This window comes from Nilaparvata lugens, chromosome 3 (assembly GCF_014356525.2).
Source record: "Nilaparvata lugens isolate BPH chromosome 3, ASM1435652v1, whole genome shotgun sequence".
NCBI classification, from domain to species: domain Eukaryota; kingdom Metazoa; phylum Arthropoda; class Insecta; order Hemiptera; family Delphacidae; genus Nilaparvata; species Nilaparvata lugens.
Window position 1 is genome coordinate 50,165,860 of NC_052506.1, and position 24,136 is coordinate 50,189,995.

General features: G+C 35.4%; 1 protein-coding gene across 5 annotated transcripts; it reads left to right on the forward strand.

Moving 5' to 3' along the window:
* The first annotated feature begins 2,538 nt into the window (after positions 1-2,538).
* LOC111063456 lies at positions 2,539-22,847 on the forward strand. 5 transcript variants are annotated; one of them, XM_039423944.1, is made up of 8 exons: positions 2,539-2,692; positions 7,485-7,650; positions 9,080-9,367; positions 15,157-15,243; positions 17,021-17,146; positions 17,565-17,833; positions 18,647-18,792; positions 20,966-22,847. In XM_039423944.1, the coding sequence occupies exons 2-8, from the start codon at positions 7,506-7,508 to the stop codon at positions 22,191-22,193; spliced, it is 2,289 nt and encodes a 762-aa protein (XP_039279878.1). In that variant the 5' UTR covers positions 2,539-2,692; positions 7,485-7,505; the 3' UTR covers positions 22,194-22,847. The 5 variants fall into 5 exon arrangements, with proteins under 5 accessions (XP_039279878.1, XP_039279880.1, XP_039279877.1 ...); XM_039423943.1 differs by having other exon boundaries at positions 2,635-2,863; XM_039423946.1 differs by lacking the exon at positions 15,157-15,243.
* Positions 22,848-24,136: the final 1,289 nt, after the last annotated feature.

Sequence of the window (24,136 nt, forward strand, 5' to 3'; positions counted from 1 at the left end):
GTGGTGCAGGGGGCAAAGCCCCCTGCCGAGCGCAAAGTGTGAGTCAACAGAACAGGTGACATCAGATACTTGTGGATGAGAAAACTGCATCAGGTCCACTGATCACAGAACTACTAGTTTTATCAAAAACCAATAGGTCTATGAAACTTTCAAGGGAGAATCAAAATAATTAGTGGCCTACTGATGACCAAAAAAATTGAATGGAATGTGGGATGTTTTGTTTTCAAGTGGAAATGGCATAAAATCGCACCAAATTGATGGTATATTTTCCAAATTTCCATGGTTGGGGGGGGGGGTTCCCCGGACTCCCACACCCCTTACTAGGTGTCACCCTCACACTTTAAATGTTTTCTACTCCAATGATCAGGGGTGCCTACAAAGGGGGGACATGACGTCAATGGCGTCATACAAATCTTTAGGGGGGATTAATGGGTTGAAGAAAGGAGACGGGGCCACCGAAAGCAATGGATGAACAGGTAGAAGTTCAAGTAACCCTTCAGTGGTCGCCTATTGTTAATGAGTTTTGACATTTTCGTGGTCTATTGTTAAGGATTCCACTCCAAGGAATAAATTGGTGGCCCAGTCTGATTACTTGAAGGTATTTTTAGCTGTAAACCAGTGGTGGCCTACATTGATTGGATAAACACACACATTAGCCTACTATCAATATTATAAGTACAAATTTAGTCAAACTAAGAACATATTATTTTTTATTGTTTTATAAAGATTACGTCCTCTTATACTTATCCTCACGTCCTATTATATTCTAATCTATTTTGAAAAGACTAGCACTATGAACTCACCAAAGGTCCTAATTAGAAATCTTGAAGAGTCCTGTAACATCACCCCCTGCCCAAATTGAAAAAAAACTTAAGAACTAATGCAGAATAAGTATCCACAGCCATCCCATTTCAAAGTAGAATGCTTTCTCAGGGAAGTTGATGGTGAGAAAGTTGATTGGGAAAATCCATCGTCAAGAAATGTATTTTTGGACTCCCGGTCCAATTTCAACGTTTCCATAAGCTGATCAACGTTTACATTTTCCATAAGCTGATGCTATAATTATCATACTATACATAAATTGGATTATTTGATAATTATTATATTCATACAAATAAATATAATATGCATATCATCAGCTGATGAATAGCACACTTGGTGTGTAACCACGAATTGTACGTAACTCAAGTTAGTCTTTATACAGCTTGTTAGCAAGTTGAGTTTCATCAAAATGAACCATCAGGAATAAATGAATAACAAGTACTTGAACACTGATCTAGATTCAATAATAAAGTGAGAATACAAGTAACAGGTAAGGTATAAAGTAATAGATGAGTCCCTACCAGCTAAAACTGCCTTCAAGAAAGCAGACGGGGCCACTCCGGCCACTAATGAGGGTAATGAAGCAGATTCAGAGGACAATAGAATGTGATAGTTGAGAGTTGGTGGATGAACCTTTTTGGAACAATAGCCCAGTGTACAGGTAGCACGGCCCTGTCTCCTCTCTTTAACCCGTTTTAACCTATATAAAGGACCGATTCTCTCTAATAATTTTTATTCTATTCATTCTTTTATTATTATTTTTTTATACATTCTTCTATTAATTACTTCTTTGAAGTTGTCGAAGGAGTACCACTCATCAAGAAGGCATTGATGTTTTGCACACCATAAACTATGCCACGAGAGCGCAGCACAGTAGTTGGGTCTAGTGGTAGGTTGGGTCAGATGTCAATTGGGTCAGATGGTTTTGTGATGTTTATAATATTGGGGCAAATGGTATATTGGGTCAGATGTCTATTGGGTCAAGTGGTAGGTTGGGTCAGATGTCAATTGGGTCAGATGGTTTTGTGATGTTTATAATATTGGGGCAAATGGTATATTGGGTCAGATGTCTATTGGGTCAAGTGGTAGGTTGGGTCAAATGGGAATTGGGTCAGTTGGTATGCACCCATTCAACAAGATATCAATCCTAGAACCTCGATAATGATCAGGGCTATGGGTATCAATGTTGAACATCGATTTCGGATAACAGAGATCGGAGATAAACTGATTTGAATATTTTTCCGCGAGGTGGGACAGAGTCACACCGGGGTAGACAAAAACACCCCGGTCGACACAATATGTACCTACTTGAAGCTATAGGCAATATTTTGTATTTAGGACTCCTAAAGTTGAAGTTAGTGAGGCGTACAGCCTCAACATTCAGCTTACTTTTAATTCAATAGTCACACATCCCACTCTCACTTGTTTAACTGGAAGAACCATAATAAGGGAAATCTTTAGTTCATTCCGGGGAGGGGTGGATTGGCGTCATAGACGTTGGGGGGGATAGGCACCCCTGCAAATGATCCCCCCCAAAATTTTTTGCTGGTTACGTCACTGAATATGATATAATTAAATATAATAATAATGGTATTATTATACATCATATTTTAAATATTTTGTACATTTTTCAGCCTATACCTGCCTAAAACTTCCACCTAACCTTCAAATTGGCGAAAAATTTTGTGTCACACCAAACGGAGTTGCACCCAGTGGCTATTGATGGAACTACAATTCAATACAAAAATCGCATGCGCGATAAAAATTCTCTGTTGGCAGTGTCAAGTCTGGTCGGCTTTGTCCCTTTGTCGTTGAACCACTTTGGGTTTCCTGCGTTCTTGTCTAATCTAAGCTGTACTACTGTTTGCAGGTAAATTCTGCTTTATCGAGTTTTGAAAACAATCTTTGGAATTTTAGAAAACTAAATATACCATTGAATTTAGTTTATTTGCTATACATTTTTGTAATCATTATTATTATAAGAATTTCAATGAAACTTCAATCTTCTATTAGTGCTTAAAACGGTTCACCATTATTCAAGGTAGGTTAGAAATCTTCTTGTTCTTAGTAGATTTAAAAATTAACTGCTTCAGTTCTTCAATTGCTTTATGCTTTATCCAGTTCTTTTTTTTCTTTTATTATAGAATAATAAGTTGAAATTTTGTTTCAAATCTGTTTTGAAAATATGTTTCCTCTTCCTGAGATGTGTTAGGCTTAGGTGAAATAAAACTTTCCCGCCCAATCATTGTGTTCTCCTATTATTTGCTGTTCACTATCCTATTTCTACTGCAACTGCTTTTAACATACAATAACTTAGTTATTTTATCAACTTCAATAAGATTCGAATAACCTACCAAAAAGTTATTGAAGGTTTGATTATTGAGAACTATTAGGCTATAGCCTTAATGCTTGTTAGATTAGGTTAGCTAGTGCATAGGCTTGCCTCAGCTCAGCCAATTTGTCTTTTTCGATTAGTGATGTTTACGTTATATCATTAAAGAGACATAGGAGAACAACATTGCCGATCCTCAGTCTTGTCAATTCCTTTTTTAAACAGTAGCTGATTCAGGTTTATCGATGTAATATTAACTGTTCATTCTCGTAGGAAATAATTAATTATATTTTATTAAGCAAGAAATTATATATTTTCATAATTAAGATGAAATATTTTGTTAATTAATTATTAATTCTAAATTGTCAAAAGATGATCTGGCAACATAGCAAAGCGAGAAAGAGATAGCGCTATCCGCTTTGTTGAATGATCAAACGGTAGATGATGATACAGGTCTATTTCATTCTAGTTTAAAATAATCAATTATATTTTATTAAGCAAGAAATTATGCAGGGTGTCCCACCAAGGTTGTAACAGCCGTTGACCATAGATTCTTCACAACATTTCTGACAAAAAATGTTCAGTAAACTTTTTTCCTATCAACCTTAGTTTTCAAGATATATAGATTTTTCGATATTTTCAGAAGATGCCTTCTTCCGGTCATTAAATACTCAATAACTCAAAAACTACTGGTAGAATTTCAATTTCAAGGGTATTGTTGGAAAGAGGAAAACATCTCAAACAAGATTAATGTAATTTTATCTGTTGTTAGATATTTTGTGGTTTTTTATTAGAGCATAAACTTGAAAAAATGCTATTCTTCAAATTCAAAGTCAAATTTCAAACCAATTTTTTTCCGGGTAATTATAGTGGTTTCAATATTTAAAAAACTTCTTCATTTCATAAGCTTTCGAATGAGTATAAATTCGATAAGGTGAGTTCCATGATAAAGTGTTCAAAACTACTAATATCTGGGATGAACACCTTCAAAATGAGGAAATTCACAAACAGCATGCATCAAGTGGTGATCCTAAAAGGGTAAAATCACCTGATTATTGCATTATTTTCTGTAGCAAATAGTCTAAACCCAATATCCTATTATATGAAGCGAGCAATTTCTGTATGTTCAACGGATCTCGAAAACGGCTCTAACGATTTTCACGAAATTTGGAACATAGTAGTTTTATGATATAAAAATTCGATTGCACTAGGTCTCATCCTTGGGACAACTCGCTGAACGACATTAAAAGGATAATTCATCCTTGGCTGAAACAGCTGAGACTTTCGTCATCTGTAGATAGTAAAAAGTGAGCAAGTGATTCTGTGGAAAATCAAAATATCGCATCCCCGAAATTCATAAGCTGACGTATAGCCAGCTGTAAAATACAAACACAATCATTTTAGAGAATTGTGTTCTGTTTATCAATAAAATAACGAGCGAAGCTCGGTGTCCTGATATTAAAATATTAATCATACAATTTTACAAGAACAAACAAAATTTATTCATAAAATACTAATTCAAAGTAGATGACAGATTAAAAAAAACTGATGACAATCATTCAGATGGTAATCAAGTTACACATCATGCTCACTGCTTACAGGAATTTAAAATAGCCTCAATTTCTGTTCATGCAACTTCTGCTGCGTTTCATCAAGCTTCGAGTTGCCCGTCTCACTTCGTCGGGCCGTGTCTTCATTACTTTGAACGTCGATCGAATTCTGAGAATCTGTTCCTCCCTGGTCTCTGCAGGTTCTCTGTAAACTTCACTTATCACAACCCCCCAAAAATGAAAGTCTATTGGAGTAAGATCAGGTGAGCGTGGTGGCCAACTTACGGGTCCCCCTCGGCCAATCCACCGCCCAGCACAATTGTTATCAAGCCACCCATGGACGTTTCTAGCATAATGAGGGAATGAGGGAGGCAGCCATTCAACTGGAGCCATATATTCTGCCTCAAATTGAAAGGCACGTCTTCCATCAATTCGTGAAGCTCATTGACCAGAAAGTCCATAATTATAAACTCTACCATTTATACTTGCAGGGAAAATGAAAGGTGTATGTGTATTGTGGAAATTTACAGCACCAGCTCTTGTGAACGTACTTTTATCTGTGATTTGTCAATAAAATGTTTGAAACACAATCTTATGCTAAGATCCAACGGCAAAATTGTACAGTATCCTTGAAACAGTATCAGGTTCATTCAACTCTTGAACTGGGTATCATGAAATGGTCGAAAGTTATTCTTTGAACTATTCTTGAAACATTCAACATCCCAGCTGCCCGCCGGATGCTGGATCGAGGATTCTGCTCGAAACACTTTTGAATAAAATTCTCAAAAGCTTCAGAAATTAAGACGGGCCTCTCGTACCTTGAAACTGATCCTAGACCCTTACCATCTTGACATCTAAAGTCAATCTTGAAAACGTGTTATGAGATAGGTGTTTTCGATCAGGAAAACTTCTTCTGTATACTCTCTCTGCCTCTTAAATTGCATCCACACTCTCCATACACCATTAATATGTTCAAGTACTCAATCAAGATAAATTTCATGATAATAAACTCGAATACTTCTCTACTAGACAAAATTGATGCGACATATCAAATTCAAATTTCAAATTCAAATTTATTCACACTCATAAATACATATACAGAGACCAAATAGAGTCTAGCTTGACAAATACAACAATAATCCATCTAAAATTTAATAATAGATTGTAAGTAATAGTATAGTATACAATATAATATAATATTAATGTGAACTATAACTGCTCACAAAGTGCTTCATGAAGCACTTGTCTTAATTTCTATGCCAATTAACTGGAAAGCACACTGAAAATAGGCTGAAACTTATTGCTATTTTATTCAGGTTTTATGGTTCAGGAAATAATGCAAGTTATTGAAAAAGTCATATCATTGTAGAATGTTGTAATGTTGATTAAAACTTGTGAATATTGTCAGAGATAAATCAGGTGATTTTACCCCTTTAGGATCACCACTTGATGCATGCAGTTTGTGAATTTCCTTATTTTGGAGGTGTTCATTCCAGATATTAGTAGTTTTGAACACTTTATCATGGAACTCACCTTTTCGAATTTATACTCATTCGAAAGCTTATAAAATGAAGAAGTTTTTGAAATATTTAAACCACTATAATTACCCGGAAAAAATCCGTTTGAAATTTGACTTTGAATTTGAAGAATAGCATTTTTTCAAGTTTAAGATCTAATAAAAAACCACAAAATATCTAACAACAGATAAAATTACATTAATCTTGTTTGAGATGTTTTTCTATTTCCAACAATACCCTTGAAATTGAAATTTGTCCAGTAGTTTTCGAGTTATTGAGTATTTAATGACCGGAAGTAGGCATCTTCTGAAAATATCGAAAAATCGATATATCTCGAAAACTAAGGTTGATAGGAAAAAAGTTTACTGAACATTTTTTGTCAGAAATGTTGTGAAGAATATTTGGTCAACGGCTGATACAACCTTGGTGGGACATCCTGTATATTTCAATAATTTCAAAATGAATTTTCATAATTAAGATGAAATATTTTGTCAATTATTTATTCTACATTGTTAAAGACGATCTGTCAACAGAGCAAAGCGAAAAAGAGATAGTGCTATCTGCCTTGCTGAATGATAGACAAGGATAGCAATATCATTGCTAATCAAACACTGCCATTATATTGTGTACATCTCTATAGGTATTATAGTTATAATGGCAGTGATAAGTGAACAGCGTTTCTGATTCTACCTTGATTGTCACTACCTTTCATAGAATATAACTGATGCTTACCTACAAGTGGATCTGAAATATTCATCAGTTATTTACCAATCAATTTATTAGGTTTATGGGCAACACTGTATCTAGCACAAGGAAATTTTCATAATTGAGATCGAATATTTTGTTGATTGATCATATTTCTATATTGTTGAAAAACGATTTGGCAATGTTGCAGAGGTAGTTAAGGATAGCGCTATCTGCTTTGATGAATGATAGACAAGGATAGCTACACCAATATTAATCAGATACTGCCATTATAACGTAAATCTCACTATAGTACACTATGTACCCGTGTTTCGCTCGGACAACCTAACCACTTCTCTAACACAATTCCGAATGAGTTTCAATTTTGTAATACCGTATAAACAATGTAGCCTGAATAAAATTAACAAGATATTGAGTGCTAGGAAGGTTTTTTGTGATAATATACCGTTAGTTGATAAGCTGGTCGATAATTCATTTACCTTATAATGGTCAAATTACAATTTGAAAACTATTCGGAAAAAGTAAATCGAACTAAAACACTTGAAGTGAATTGTTCAGTTTCAGAGACCCGTGTAATGTATGATATCGTGTAAACCGGAGAGAATGGAGGTTGCGGCATTGAATCCACCTTCTAAACCGCTGGACGAATTTGTTGTACTCCCATCAGACTTCATTTCATCTTTAACCAGGAAAAGGGATCCGCAGTTTTTTGATAATGAAAAAGGTAATAATTGGTATAAGTAGGTAGGTAGTCTTTTGAAATAATTATTCTTTTTTAACAGAACCACCATCACTAAATGATAAAGCACTAATAACAGCTGTAAGAGTGAAAGTTGATTGATTTCGGAGGATTCAAAGTTTAAACTTCGATTGGAAGATTCACTGTAGCGATCACATCATATTTCAATTTTTTCACATTATATCTCAATTTAGATGTGATTTATTGTAATATTTTGATTTCTGTAAATAAAAAAAACTTGACAAGCATGGTATGTTGTCAATACCCGGAGAATTATCCTATCATCTGGAATGTTGTTTGGGAGTCTTCTATAATTCAGCATCAATACGTTCGTGTATCTTGATGCAGCCTAGAGGTCCCGGGTTCGGTCCCAGATATGAACAAGGTGAGAGTTTACAGATTATCAGGAATCCAGATGGCGCATTCCATTAGTAGACTGAAGCACTTTCTCTCTGTAAGGGTCTTAGTCTTACTCTTGGGCAACACTAGACAGTTTAGTGACATCGAGTATCTTAAAGGTGCGTACAGACTTTCGCTCTGCTCCGCAACCGAACGTTACTCCAGCAGAGCGATTGATGATCGACCGGGGAGCAACAATGGTTCGACCGGGGAACGCGAGAAGATCTAACATCTTCCGTAACGTTCATGATGGGTGCGTGGGCGGTGCGACTGTAGTTCGATGGAGGAACGAGGGCGGTACGAGGGAGGAGCGTGTTCGGTGCGGGTTGGAAGAGCGTATATGTGTACGCAGTTTATGACCCATTCTTGAGAGAGTAGCTATGGGGGACGGACGACAATGACATAAAGGCTCTCAACACAGGGAAAGACAGACTCTCATCACATAGAGCCCCATTCATGGTGGGCTTAGATATCCGGCTGTGATAATATCATTGCGTTCTGCGCCTTCTGCCATCTCTCATGAAAAAAGAGGGTTGACCAATCAATTTTAACAAGTCACTCCTTTTTTATGGGAACGTTAAACTGTCGGATTCGGCAGAAGTATATCAGTCATGAGGACCATTGACGGCTTAAATACTAAAAGGGACTCTCCATGAAGTAAGAACATAAGGTATGCATTTTTTGCAACTATTGAAATGGGACCATATTCATACAAAAGATAATACGCAATTGATTATTGTGGAATTTCTCTCCAGCTTATACCTCAATGTTCGGTCCTGGTGCAATATTCAATCTCCTTATTTGTGATTGTGCCTCTGTAGGTAATGTGTTGCTACTATCGACTTGCAAGTCAATGTGATTACATTGATTCTACAGAATTTAAAGTGACACACGTGTTACACGAACTTGACATATCTTGAATTTGATGTTAGGCACTTGGTCGAGTAATGCAAAAAAAACAATATTACCACTATTACATTTGTAAAGATATTGCATTAGTCTTTCTCTATTTCAGATGACTCTGACCAATCAGTTCCAACTGGAGAAAAAGATGTAGCTTCCACTGAACAAGAGATTATGGTGATAGATGATGATGATGATGACGAGAATGACAAAAATTATGAGAATGATAAAAATAAAGAGAATGACAAAAATGATAGGGATGACAAGAATGATGATAATAAGAGTGAGGGTAGTGATGATTGTCAAATTGTTAATGATTATTCTAACAGTGCAGCCGAGTCAGTGACAGCCAAGTATCCAGCAGCGACAACTCCAAGTAGCAGTAATGGCGTATCTCATGGTAAATAACTTATCATTCCATTCAATCAATAATTCATTGTCAAAAATATGACAATGCTACAACAATGCAAATTTTAATAGCCTAAACATGAAAACTTATTACACAACAGGGAAATAATCGCTCAAATAATACAATACCGTATGTTCAAAACACTAATAGAGGCAATAATTTATAAGATTGTATCGAAGACTGACTTTATACATAAATTATTGTTGATACAAATTAATGGCAGCAATACTGTACTGAGCGCGGCATCATATTTTCCTTTTTGAAATGATTACTATTCAGTTAGTTGATGACTTAGCGGAGTGCTAGTTGTCACATTCGAGAGGTGTGGTTTTAAAGTTTTGTTCTTGCAAAGGTCAGTCGTCATTATGCATTGGAACAGCGAGTAGTGTGCGTTCGCCGTTGAGGCCTACTTTTCGAGTGGCTGTCAAGTTTTGCAGCACTGCGCGTCTTTCGGAATTAGTTTAATTTATCCCCATTGGCCCGTGTTCCAGACCGGAAATCAATTATTTCGTGGGTTACTACTTTTAGAAAAATAGGTAGAAAAAGCAAAGATCTAAAGTTCCACGGCCCATTAGATCACGTGAAAACATCGAGACAGAGCTTCAATTTTGAAATTTCCAAGGCGTTCAGCACGCAAACATGCGTCAGCCCTTGGATTTTCTGAGTAGGATTCTCCACAATGACCATCCATACAAGATGGACATAATTTACAAAATGGCTGTTTCGAAGGAATCCTTCCCAGAATGCCTTATCTCAGAGGCGATTTGCAGTGGCCGGCTCGATCTCCTGATTTGCCCTTTGCCCCCAGGTAATTTTTTTTGTGGGTATTTTGGAATCCCATATCTATATGAACCGTCCGAAGACCCTCCAAGATCTGAAGAACAGCATACAGGTGGAAATCACCAGAATTACGCCTGCACTGTTTGAAAGGGTGATATCAAATACTAGAAATAGGTGCCGGTACTCCAAGTGTATCCAGAGTGGGGAATGTCACCTCCATTATATACACTTCAAAACTTCATGAAACAAAACGTTAAATACATTCTTACATTAATTTAAAAAAAGAATAAAACTTTTCTGACTTACAATTCTTTTTATAAAGTTTTGAAAAAGGAAGTTTGGATGCCGCACTCTGTATAAGAGGCAGAATTGACTTTATACAAAAATCTGATGGATATAACAATGATGGTATTTACAATAATATACTCATCAGCATTGACTTCATACAAAATATTCTTGTACTGAGTACATTCACTTTTCCAGGACATCTTCCATGTATGTCTTGAATCGTGTGATGTTCATTCTTCAACTTCCACGTCAAGTTCAATCTCACATACATGTGTCTCCAATTTATTTCTGAACTTATCTATTGGTTGTAGTCAATTATAAAATTCATCCTGCTTCTTGTGGGATGATGATATTTGACACCAAATCAATTTTTCTCATATACACAAGAGAAATTATACAGTGCAGGCAGAGTAAATAAACCTGATTTTCGGAATAATGGTCCACATGAAGTAAGAGGTGGTGCATGACAAATAGTTCTTACAGTCCTCTTCTGCAGCCTGAAAAGTGTAATAACTGTGCAGTAATTTCCCCGTGATTGTGTACCATAGGCTAAATGACTATTCATTATGACATGATCATAGGCGTAATAGACATTCATTAAAGCATCATGACTCTCAATATGTCTCAGCCTGTGCATGAAAAAATGTACCTTTACTAAGTTCACCTTACGCCCTTCTAGCATGGCCATACCACATCAACCTTTCATCCTCAATCAACTTTATAATATCCCATTCCACTTTCATTCTCCTTCTTATCTCCTCGTTTCTCACTCTGTCCATTCTGATAAGCCCGCAGCATCTCCTCCAGTAATCCATCTCAACAGCTCTTATCTTATCTCTTGCTCTCTTGTTTGTCACCCAAACCTCTGCCCCATACGTCATTATACTTCTGACGATTGCATTGAATATTCTATGTTTATTTTTCCTATGAATATCCTTACTCCATATGATTGGGTGCAACTGTCGAATACAACTCCTGGTTTGGGCCAACCTAATCTTTATCTCCTCGTCTGTATCACCATTTTCATGATGGTAAATCCCAGGTATTTAAATTTATCTCTCCCTTTTATCACGGTGTTACAGTCAATGGACAAATCCGGTGTGCCATCACTATTCGTTTGTAAATACTCCGTCTTGTCCACATTGATTTCCATCCCGGCTTTATCATACTCTTCTTTCAACTTTCTCATCATGTAACTTGAATCTTCCTCATCCTGCGCAATAACCACCTGATCGTCTGCGAAACACAGGGTAAAAAGGTGTTCTCCCCTGATAGGTACACCCATACCTTGACACTTTCTTTTCCAAGCCCTTAAGGTATCTTCCAGGTATATTTTGAAGAGAGTTGGGGACGAGCTGCATCCCTGCAATAAGCCTTTTGATGTTCGGAAAGGAGCAGTTACAGTCTTACCTATCTTAATTCCGATTTGATTTTCATTATACAGTTCCATTGTGGCATTTATGAGGTTTCTTGGTATATGTAGGTTTTCCATAGCTTTCCATAGTCTATTCCTGGGTACTGTATCATATGCTTTTCTCAGGTCTACAAACGCTAGATGTACTGATCGGTTTTTGGCACTCTTTTTTTGTATTATCTGTTGGAGGGTATAAATGTGATCTACGCATGATTTTCCTGCTGAAAACCCTGCCTGTTCATCTCCAATCTTCCCTTCTATCTCTTTTTCAAGCTTATTCTTCAAAACTTTTCCATATATTCTAGCTATTGTTGGCAAAACTGCTATACCCCTGTAATTTTCACATAATCTTCTATTGCCCTTCTTAAATATTGAAAACATATGTGCAATTTTCCATTCATTTGGTGCCTTCTCTCCATTAATTACCCGTTGGAATAACATTCTCAAAATCCGAAATAACTTTTCTGAACCATACTTGATCAATTCTGGATTGATACCTCCTGGCCCTGCTGACTTATTATTTTTCAAACCTCTTACTGCTTTACTCACTTCTTCTTCTGCCAAAGGGATTTCCGGCTGTTCTCCCTCTATTGCAGTATTACCCATAAATTCTCCTCTTGACTCTGTCAGCAGGTTTTTATAGTGCTTCTCCCATTCAGAGGGTTTGATTTGCGTCACAGTTATGGATTCCTTCCTATTTGTTCGCATACTTTTCAACACACTCCAAGATTCAGAGCTTCTTGCTCCCCCAAGATACTGATCGATTCGCGAGCAAGTTCTCTCCCACTGGCTGTTTTTTTCTTGTATTATCAACCTTTTAACCTCTCTATTTCTCTCTTTATACCGTTGCAAATCATCGATCTTTTTTGTACTCAACCATTTCTCATATAATACCTTTTTGTTTTGAATTTCTTGTTTTGTTGTGTCTGACACGATGTATTTGTGCTTCCTGCTATCCTCACTTCTCTCTCCCAATGCCTCCAATGCTGCTTGGTGAATACATTGCTTAATGTGGATGTGGATATCTTCTGTACTATCAAACCTAAACTCCAATAACTTCTGGTCAAGTCGTCTCTGATAGAGGTCTCTTATAGTCTCATCCTGTAAAAGATTCAGTTTATACTTTCTCACTTTCTCTTTTGCTGTTCCTTGTTCTTCACCGTTAGATTTTCCTACTTTGTTGGATTTACTGCTGGTCCATGGGAATAGCATTTTTGCTAAAACCAACCTGTGGTCTGATCCACATTCTGGTCCTCTTTTTACCCGGACGTCTTTCACTCGTATTGATGCATTTCTCTTAACTATAATGTAATCTATAATTGACCGAAGATTGCGAGTTTCTTGTACCCAAGTAAATTTGTGAATATCCTTATGTCTATAGAATCCATTTAGTATTCGCAAATTTTGCAATTCACATAACTCTATTAATCTTTCTCCATTATCATTTACAATATCTTCTCCACAACTGCCAACCACAGGGTTATTCACTTTCCTACCCGTTCTGCCATTCAAATCACCAGCCAAGATAATTTCTTTTCGTCCCTTTATTTTCTCTATATGTCCTTGCAATTATTTATAACACTTGACAAATCATATATGTGAATGATGAATGAAAGTGGACCAAGTAATACATTGTGGCACCCCAAACTTAATCATTTGAGAATTTACCATTTCTAACCTCAAACTGCAGTCTGTTAGTAATGTGTTCGGGATTGAGGATATTAAGGAAATAAGAAGAGTAGTAGAATAAGACTGTATTAAAATGGAGGACCAGGGGAAGGGATGAGGATGCCACAAAACGCGATGCGAGGATAAATAATAATGAAATTTATAAAAGAATCTAAATACCTTGATATTGTTCCTTTTCACCATATGTAGTTGAAGCATTGACTCGTTGGTGTGGCCACACGTAGCGTCGATGATGAATGTCTTGTAGCACTTTTAGGTATTTCACCTTTTGAGGTGAAAGGTCGGAAATGAGGTGGAACAATAATTGCGGTAAGGAGTTGAGGTATGAGTTACGGTTTGTCACGGCCGGTAATAATTATATATCATAAAAATTAAGAATTAAATGAGGCTTTCCACAATACTGGTAATAATAATAAGAGAATATTGTGTAGCGGTTTTAACAAGAGCGGTTTATAACGAAAAAGGAATAGAAGTTTCTCCCAGCAATCACTTCATACGAATGGAAGACCGGGGTGACGCTTCCACTGAACGCATGCGCTAGATTACAAAGAAAGGGTTACTGCGCAACCACTAGTAACCAAATAAAAACAAGTTGAGGGCTGGCAGCAAATTACATTATATGAATTAGCTTAGGACTCTCAAGCTACAATAAATAATAATAAATACGAAACAGTATGAGTGAATGAGGTCTAGTGCAAATTTGTCAAGATCATTGATAGTAAGAGAGCAGCATGTACGTTAAGCATGTACCATGTTTTTTACTGACTCAGAAGCTTTGGATTAAATTCCACTCTAGTTTATGAAGAAACTCAAGTTATCTATCAGCCCAACCTAATTTTAAGCTATAATAGCACCTATGTTATTTGTAGTATTGCCAAAAATACAAGAAATAGAGATAAATATTATTATTAATTCAACTAACTCTAGTGTTCAAAATAAAAATGCAGTATATGAAATTAGCCTAGTATACTCAGCATGGTACTGATCCCTATTAAGAAGTATTATGTTGTCATTAAATATTTATTCAAATAGCTGGCAGTAAACGTTCTAGTGCAATCATGGCATCTTAATAAAAAGAGCTGTATTTCTATAAGGGTCCTATGCACCATCTCAGTCAAAATGGAATTGAACGCATTAAGATGAAATCTTGTGGTTTGAATTTAGAATGTAAAACATTGTAATAAATTCGAACATGTGTTAATGTTCAGTTCTAGATCAGCGTGAAACTTGTACTGTGCATATGGCCCTCAAAGAGTATGCTCCAATGAATTCTGTTCGGCCGGGCAAAAAAGGATCATTAGAATCAATTGAATTATTCCTCAACTGGGCAACTTCTCGTTTGAGCGGAAATCATTAGAAAGCATCCATCGAGACTCCTCTTGGATTGCATAAACCAGGATTGGTTGATCATACCTTTTTGGTTGATTTAGTTATTCGCTGATTGTGGATTATAACTGATCTTGCTTGTTGAACCTCAACAGAAATTGAAATACGCATTTATATAATTCTATTAAAAAGTATATGATATTTCTTAATCCGGAAGAAACCCCCTTATGTCACCTCTTGCATTTCTTAATCATTATCACCGTTGAATGTCAATAATTTACAGATGAATCATCTTGCGAAGTCCCTAGTAGATATTTAGATGAAGGAGACCACAACAACGACCACAATTACTGTGGTGACAATTCAACGGGTAAATATTGTATTTATTAATATTGACTGGTTATTTGACAATTCATATCTAATTCTTCAAATACAAGATTTCCAAAACTTGTTATTGTAGTATATTCAATTATCCATAGGTGCATGATTAGTTGTGGCCCCTGGTGTTCCCCTTCAGGCGACTGATCAATGTAATTGCTAATCTACTTTTCAGACAGTGGAGAGAAGAGATGATGAATTATGTGTGAGTGAGAAGACTGGTCCTTAAAGATGTGACAATAAAAAGCTCGGGTGCAATTTCGGGATTTTCTCGTGTCTATACTTGGGATCACAACTAATATCTCGGTCTCTAACATTGATATGATTGGGAGAGTCAACAGGCTGAACCAAAACTATTTCTCTCCTCATTTTAGATTACGTAATCTGGAATACTTTTATGACGTCACTTTCCTCTATCCATCTTATCGCCCGCCTACTTCGCCCTCCAGGTTAAAATAAAGGCAGCCTATCTATCTATCTATCTATCTTATGAATATTTTTCAAGAAGTTATCTAATGCAAGCATGTAGAATAACTTCAACTGACACCCATTTACAAATTTCATGAGGATTGAAGTGATTCATTAGAACTATAGTCTGTCCAGACTGCCATGAGCACTGAAAGATTAAGCCGACCCTCGCTCCCCCACGCGCAGGCACACACGCCCGGCCTACCTGCGCCATTGATATACCATCATACTATAGTATACAGGTAGGCAGAGACCGTCCCTTTACTCACAAACACAAAAGGAGACTGCGTTTGTGTGTGTGAGTAGTAGGAGGTTCTGCCTAATCCTTCAGAGCTCACGCCTATTTGGACAGAGTATAGGCCTGAACAACTATGTGCACCGAACAGAAGGAGGCTGAGTTATTGGAAAAGAGAATGTTAATAAGAGACCAAGCATTTGATTAGTGGAAACAAAACGCATGTTCTTTTATTGTCCTACTGTGAAATAAATGGATGTCTCCATAATAACAACTCACTGAAGAAATTTTAGAACTGAAGTATCATTAAGATTGATACATTTCCATTTATGAAACAATATTGTAGGAATGAGGTTCATTTGGTAAAAATATTAAAGGGTATATTTTTTTAGGGCGGCTGAGAAAACCGATCTAGTGTTTTCAAAGGATGAGTTTATAAGAATATTTTTTTAATAAATTTTTGAATTTGTCATGTTCAAAAAGTAAGTGACTGTCCAATAGTTTTGTAGTTTCTTTCCATTGTTCAAGTGTCCTTGCTATAGACTCCAACTCTGATAATAATAGAATACAATAACGAAGACTTGATCACTCATAATTTTATTATTTTAGAATAATAATTGCAATATGAGATGTTTTTATGAATTTTGGTCGATTGATGATGTTATTTTATTGTATATTAGGACAATTTATCTGTAAATTCACTTGTAGCCTAATACAGTACTTTTTAATCTTCAATTCTGACATTTTTCACCTACTACCCCTACCCATTCAACCTCTGCTTATCGGTTCTAGGTCATGGGAAGCAGATGTTAAAATGGCACTTTAGTGTGAGCTACTTAATCTGTTGAACAGGGTGGAAATTGTTATCTCTCTCGGATAAATCAATTTTAATAAAATTACTCAACTTTATCTGCCAAATTTTCAGCTACAATAACAATAGTACCTCTCTTCTCCAGTAAATCATCTTCTTCAGAAGGAGGATTGATAGATGGGGGTCTTCATTTCTTCTTTCATCTCAAGTTTATTTCCCATGAAATATGATTCACAAGTATTTCAACATTTTCAGATTCGGAAAAAAATCAAAATGAGGTAGTGGAAGTGGATACCGATTCATCTAAAAGTAAATGCAAGAAAGAAGATCCAGCATTAATCATTATTACTGGCGAAGAAAGGAAATTTCGAGAAGATCTGAGTGAGTATAATTATATCATATTCATTGCTCTTATTTCATTTTCACTTGGATGGTCTGAGTGAGTATAATGATATCCTATTTATTGATCCAATATCATTTCAATGACCTTCTTCATCTCAAACTTGTAAAATCAAATTTTCACTTTTTATTGGGGATGTAACGAACACAATTTTTATGTGAGACAATAGTCAATGGAAATTCTGTCATTTTTTAGTATAATCAGCATGCTTTTGGATCTTCGGGGTCCATTCATTATCAATTATTTAAAAGACTCAGTATATTAGAACCAACATAATATATTAAGATTGGCGTTCTATTGAGGGATTGTCTCAAAGAGCTCAAGTCCGATTTGATCTCCGTGGACGGATCAGTCAATGTAATTCAAAGTTATTTGATACAAGTAATCTATTTTTTTCAGAAGGAAATTTCTCTTGCTTAGACTACCGACTGCATTGTACAATTTGTGATTCGCATCTCGGGACGCAATCCAACTTCACAGCACAAGAGCGAGTATCGCTGCACCCAAAGTTGGGCGTTCTAGTGTGCGCTCAGTGCAAACGAAAATTTTCAATAAACCAAGATGTTTCGCGCACTGGTCTCCACTTCAATGCTTGTTGCTGGTGCAATGTGCAAGAAGTAGAATTGAAGATTCAGCGATGCAGCGAGTGTCCGTGTGTCTTCTGTGAGGTTAGTTCAAATAGATGATCCTCTCAACGAAAGCTATTTTCAGCAGTAATAACCGATTTACCACAATACGCATTTATTATTCTCTTTTCTTTGTTGCCTTACTCAACTGACGTCCTAACGTTTCTGTCATCCCCAACATGATCAATAAATACCATTTCAAAACACTCGATAAAATTAAATAGCAACAATAATAATAATCACCGGTATTATATTCTATCATATTGGCTGTCATTCAACTAATGTCTACATGGTCTACCCATGTATTAGCTTGAGCTACTTTAGTTATTAGATAATTATTGCTGAACACTAATAGTTAAGTATTGCTGAAACTTACAGTTATTTGAAAGACGTTTATTGAAAAAACGTGTTTCAGAAATTCTAGAGTAAAAACTAATCGTTCAAATATACTGTATGTATGCACGTTAACGAACTGTGTGCAACATAGTCACTGATCTGTCTTTAACCGTAGGCTCAACATTTCTCTTAGAAACTTTCATCGATTTAAAAAAATTCTCATAATATTCAGTATTTAATATTTTTAAATAATATTCAGTGTGCTAACAACTTATATCGTGGTCTCAAGGCTTTACAGCATATAGTAAATTGAACTCACGAGTGAAAATGCAAATTGAACAGTTAATTTGTTTGCAACAGATATTTGGGTAATCTGCAAGAATAGATTATTGATTATTCAATTTTCCATTAGTCTAGTCACCAAACTAGATATAATTCATTTTATATAGATCTTGAATATGAATTATTACATAATTATTAATTGACCTTAATTTGCGCATTTTGTCATTTCCTCCACAGACATGTATAAGAAGGAATCTTGGAAGTTTTGAGTTGAATACTGTGAAGAAGAAAATTGAATGGAAATGTTATCTATGCGTAAATAAACCAATATGGCGATTGAGACTGATTGCATGGGAGCTTATACAGTACATTAGGAAAAAACGGTGAGTAACCAAAGTAAAGGAATGGATTGACCAACTTAATATAGTCTAATTAATAATATTCTAATTACTACTTATTACTAATATGAGGAAATATTCCAAAAATTCTTAATTTTTAGGGAGAATGTCCAAAAATGTATTTTTTATTAAACTAAGTTGCAAAGGCAAGTTATACAAAAAAATGATTAGAATTAATTTAAAACTATAATAAGTTCAGTAGTCCAATCAACGAAGGGTTAAAGAGTGAAAAATGAGGAAGATAATTTTTGACCCCGCAGTTATGTAGAGGGTAGTATGGAGGTAAGCATATCAAAAGTCCCCACCCCTACCCACTATGCTAAGGGGGCAGAGGTGATTCAAAGGTACCATATTATGGCTTCTCGCGTCTGACTCGAAAACTCACATCTTACGGACATGACTTGTACAAAATTTAAGCTTATATAATTTCCCAAAATATTGATCTTTTGAGATATCCGCTCTTGAAGGGGACATATTCAAAAAAAAAAACAATTTTGTCTCCATTTATAAAATAGAATTATAGTACCCTTTGAAATTAATAAAATAACAGATTCAGAATACAAATTACAACTACTAGTTTCAGTACTCTCACCATCGTGTGAATAAATATGAAATTTATTTTTAAAACCTGACTATGGTGTGAACACTGAAACTAGTAGTTATAATTTGTGTTGTAAATCTATCATTTTATTAATTTTAAAGGGTATTATAATTCTATTTTATATAAAAGAAAGTAGCCCCTGAATTCATACATTTTAAGAAGCTTGCCTCCAATGTTTTGCTAGTTTTACTCTAGTCCGGGAGCAAAATAATGTTATTCAGTGGTCATTTTCGGGTAGCAATTTTTGTTCTATTAAATTCCCCTCTAAAACACATTATTCTATTAGTTTTAACCTTCAAAAGCCCTACAAAATTTTTTTTCTAAATTTTTTCAAATTTATTCCAATTACAATTTTTTTTTGCACAAGAGATACAGAGAAATTTGGATCGTTTTCTTCAGCTTTTAAAAATATATATCTTTATGCGCTGTAAGTCAACAAATGTGTTCTCCAGCGCCCTCGAAAGAAAACCCTGCATGATTACTGGTGCGTTTTTCCATACGCATGAGGTAACAAGCTAAAACTATAAAATCTATTTTTTCATGACTACTTCAGGATAGAGACTTGCAAATGGTCTCAATTTTTTCGTTAGGCTACAACAGGCCGAATAATATTGATGATAGAAACAACGAAAATATTCGACATCATTAAAAAACTCAAGATGGCGGTCATTATTGACAGACATTTATATAGCTTAATCAGTTATTGTAAGAGATATCGAATTGATTTTACCACCAAAGTGTTTAGAATTAACCAAACTATGATATTCGAGAGAATCGTCTCATTTGTAGTACTCTTTTCATGGTTAATTCAACTTCAAAAGCGTGAAACATACATTTTTCGGGTTCAATATGTCACTTTTCTCTCTGTAAATGTATTCGAAGTAGACATAAACTAGTATTATTGGCACAGTATTGTAGAACATTTCCAAAGCTTCAAAATGACATCTGGTTAAAGGCTTTAAGTCCATATTCCACGGCTGGAGCGTCATCGGAATAAGAAAGAAATATGTACTATTTGCAACGGAAAACACGCTTTTTACACCATATATGCCAAACCTAACTATTAGAAAACCGTGTAACTCATGACTTCTTGAAGGTACAGACTTGGAAATGGGAAATTATTGCAATACTTGATACTATCGATATTTTAATATCAATTTAAGAGATCAGTGGTCCACTCAAAATAAAGTCTAGCCAAAATAATAGGCATTGATGTAATGTGTGAATTATTTGCTCTACTTCTATCATTTTTATTGACTATCATGTCAAATGTGACTAAAATTGATCAATATTAACTATTTTAAAGCAATTTTAAAAATTAAAATTCCCTTCCATTCCCAAATCATAAGTTTCTTCCCAGTGGGAATATTTCCTATCCACATCACTACTTATTCCGTTCCCTACAAAAACGTTCAATAAAAGATATGTCGCAAGATGCTTAGATGATGAAGAGGTTTAGTAAGCTTTGCATTTGAATGACATTTCTTCTTTCTCATTCATAATTATTACAATGTTGAGTGTTTACATTAACTCCATTATTTTTATTTTATGTTCCAGTATACATTTTAGGAAGTCATTCCCAAATGCAGCCCCAGACGTAATGGAAGATGTTGACATCTCACGCTGTTGTAAATCTCTTGTTAGAAATCAATGTATTCAACCAGCTCAAAGTAATCACATGGAACAGCAATCAGCTTTACGGAAAATTCTGGCTAAACCTCACGAAAATGGGCAGACGGAAAGATCACTATACTCCATACCTGTTGAACCTAGACCGCCATCACAGCAATCAACTTATGCAACGCCTTTATTCTCTTTAACTAGTGACATGGGTAATGCTAACCCAAGTAATGTCAACTCAACGGCAGCTCAAAATATTAATAACGGACGTTTTGTAGACGCACAAAAATACTCCTCAGTATCATCATACATTGGAAACATCAATGTTACAAGACCAGATCCCTTCTCAGGAGGTAACATGGCTTATGGGCAGCCTACTGGATTGGATATCAGTGCACAGAATGTGAGAAACGAGATTCGGCCTCCACAACCTCACCCATCAGTTCATAATCGTTTTAGCACACAAGTTGACCCACAAATGCAACAAATTGTTGCCCCACAAGTGCACCAAATCGTTGCCCCACAAGTGCACCAAATTGTTGTCCCACAAGTGACAAGTGCACCAAATTACCCCAACGCTAACTTGCCTCAAAAGCCTCTAGGCAATAAAAGAAAATATTCGTCACCAAACATTCAATGGATAGAAAATACAATTCGGTCGACATCAATCCTATTAGCTTCATGCAGTGAACGTTTGAGCAAAATCGAGAAAGTAGCGAATGACGGCTACGTGAGAAGCTACAGGGAGATTCGGTTAGCATGCGCACTGCACGATTTCGCACAACTAGCCATCGCTAAATTTCAAGAGATCGATTCTCAAATATTGGAAAACTACTGGTTGATACGGCAAACTGCAGGCAAAAGTTATAAAGTATTCAGCTTTGATAGTATTGCTGCAGAGTATGGCAACCTGCTTGACGACCCCGACCATGAGTTGGATCCGGGATCATTATTGGAAGTACAGATGGATGGTGTCAAATCTAATTCCGAGCAATCTGAAAGTAATTCTGAGAATAAAGACAAGAACAGTAATTCTGAATATAAATACAAGAACAGTAATTATGAGCATCAGAAAGCAATTACTATTTTCAAGCGTCCCATTTTGCAGCTTGAGCGTGTGATCAACCTCCCAGCCCCTATAAGAGTAAGTTGTCGACTACAATGAAAACCAACAAGACAAGTTTTGTGCAGTATTCAAATAAAATTCGAAGTTTGATTGAAAAATATGGAATCTCCGAGTCTCAAGTAGTTCTGGTACCGGTAGAACGTACGAAGCATTTCAAATAAGACTATAATGATATTATAAACATTTGAAATGAAGTGAACCCTTCAATGTGTACATAAACTATTATTTTTCATTCACGGATAAATGTACCTGTTGTATTTGTTGGGTGTTCAAAAATACACCTCTCCTAAGTCATTTTCTCTTGAAATTTACTTGATTCGTCAAGGATCAATTATCCACATTCTAATTAATAATTAATATTCAGTTATAAACATCAACTCCAATAATTGTTGTATTTTCAATTGCATTGAACTTCTGTATTCTCATTGAGAGTATTTCTCCTCATTATTTTTAAAAATTCAATCTAATTTTCAGAATTCCGGAATCTATAATTATGAATCAGAAGTTGGAAAAATAAATCAAGTTTTGATTGAATAAAATAGAAGTTATCGAATCTTTATTTGTGTACAAGTAATTGCTGCCATCAATATTGAATATTGAACTGATCTTCATTTATTGGTTTCATCGACAAGTTATTAGAGAAGTGTACCCATTATATATGATGTATAGAAGATGATTTACTATAAGAAATGTCCTAATTTCAACTGACTGTTTAATTGAGAATTAAACTTTGACGTTAAAATAATGATTGTGAAAATCCATTATCTTCCTACTTCAAGAGTGTGTTTTCATTTTATAAGCTGGCTTCATTGGTACTATAAGCAATAATTCCTGTTTAGAAGGTTTTCATGAAATATTTACCATTTCCTGTTTCTTTATATAGACATACAATTCAGTAACTGCCTAAAAACGGCTACAATCTTATCAATATTATTGTCATTATTTTTTGATTATCCATTGAATTTTTCTGATAAGGGATTTTTTTTCTTTTATCCTTCCATGGTTAAAGTCATGATACATTAAATAATACATACCGTTCATTAATTACTATAGAATATCTCTTTTTATGGAAAAATCTAGTTGTATGATAGTCCAGTCAATATAGACATAAAAAAGGGGTGTGATTGCAATTTATATTTTAGTTCTGATTTTTTAATATATTATTTGGGTACATAAGAGAAGTCCAGAACCAATATCTCCATGCAAAATTCCTTGTGCTTGTGCTAGATTGTGCATTTCCTATGTACCCAAAAACCTCGTATTTTCGGCTCATTTTCCAGTTTTCAGCTATTTCTGCCAAATATCGTAATCGGACAGAAAAAAATGCTCTCGCCTTTTTTTTAGATTAAAAATTCTGAATAAGATGGGATCATTCGGAACTCTATATCCAATGAGTACTGAGTTATGATTTTTCAAAAATGAGTGAAATTTTAAGAAAAAATAAATTTTGATGAATTATAGTTTTTGATCAACAATATCTTCTGATTGTTACCATTGAGATGTATAATTCAGAATCCCTCTGGGCGTACTTTTGTGCTCTGCAATCTGAGATCAGGTAGAGCGCTCTACAGTATCTCATATAGATTTCCAGGTACACCTGACAACAATGAATATAATAGAATAGTTGTTTATTTCATCATAAAGACAATTGTAAAATACAGTAGTTACTATTATCAATTACCATATTACTACAATACTATTATCATTTGCCACTGTATTGAACTAAGAGAGAAAGAAAAAAAATATTGAAATAAAATACCGACTTGCAAAGTGATTAATTTATCACTTGAGGGCAAGCAGGAGTAGTTACCTACATTTCAGAAGTATCAATCATGCACGCATACACACACACACACACACGCCTAGGCGCGCTTAAGGACACCTCAAGGATCAAAATTTCAAACACTTATAACTATTGACACAATGCTCAGATTTAATCGTACTACACTTCATTCTTCTCGGCTCGTCAAGGCGGTCCAAAA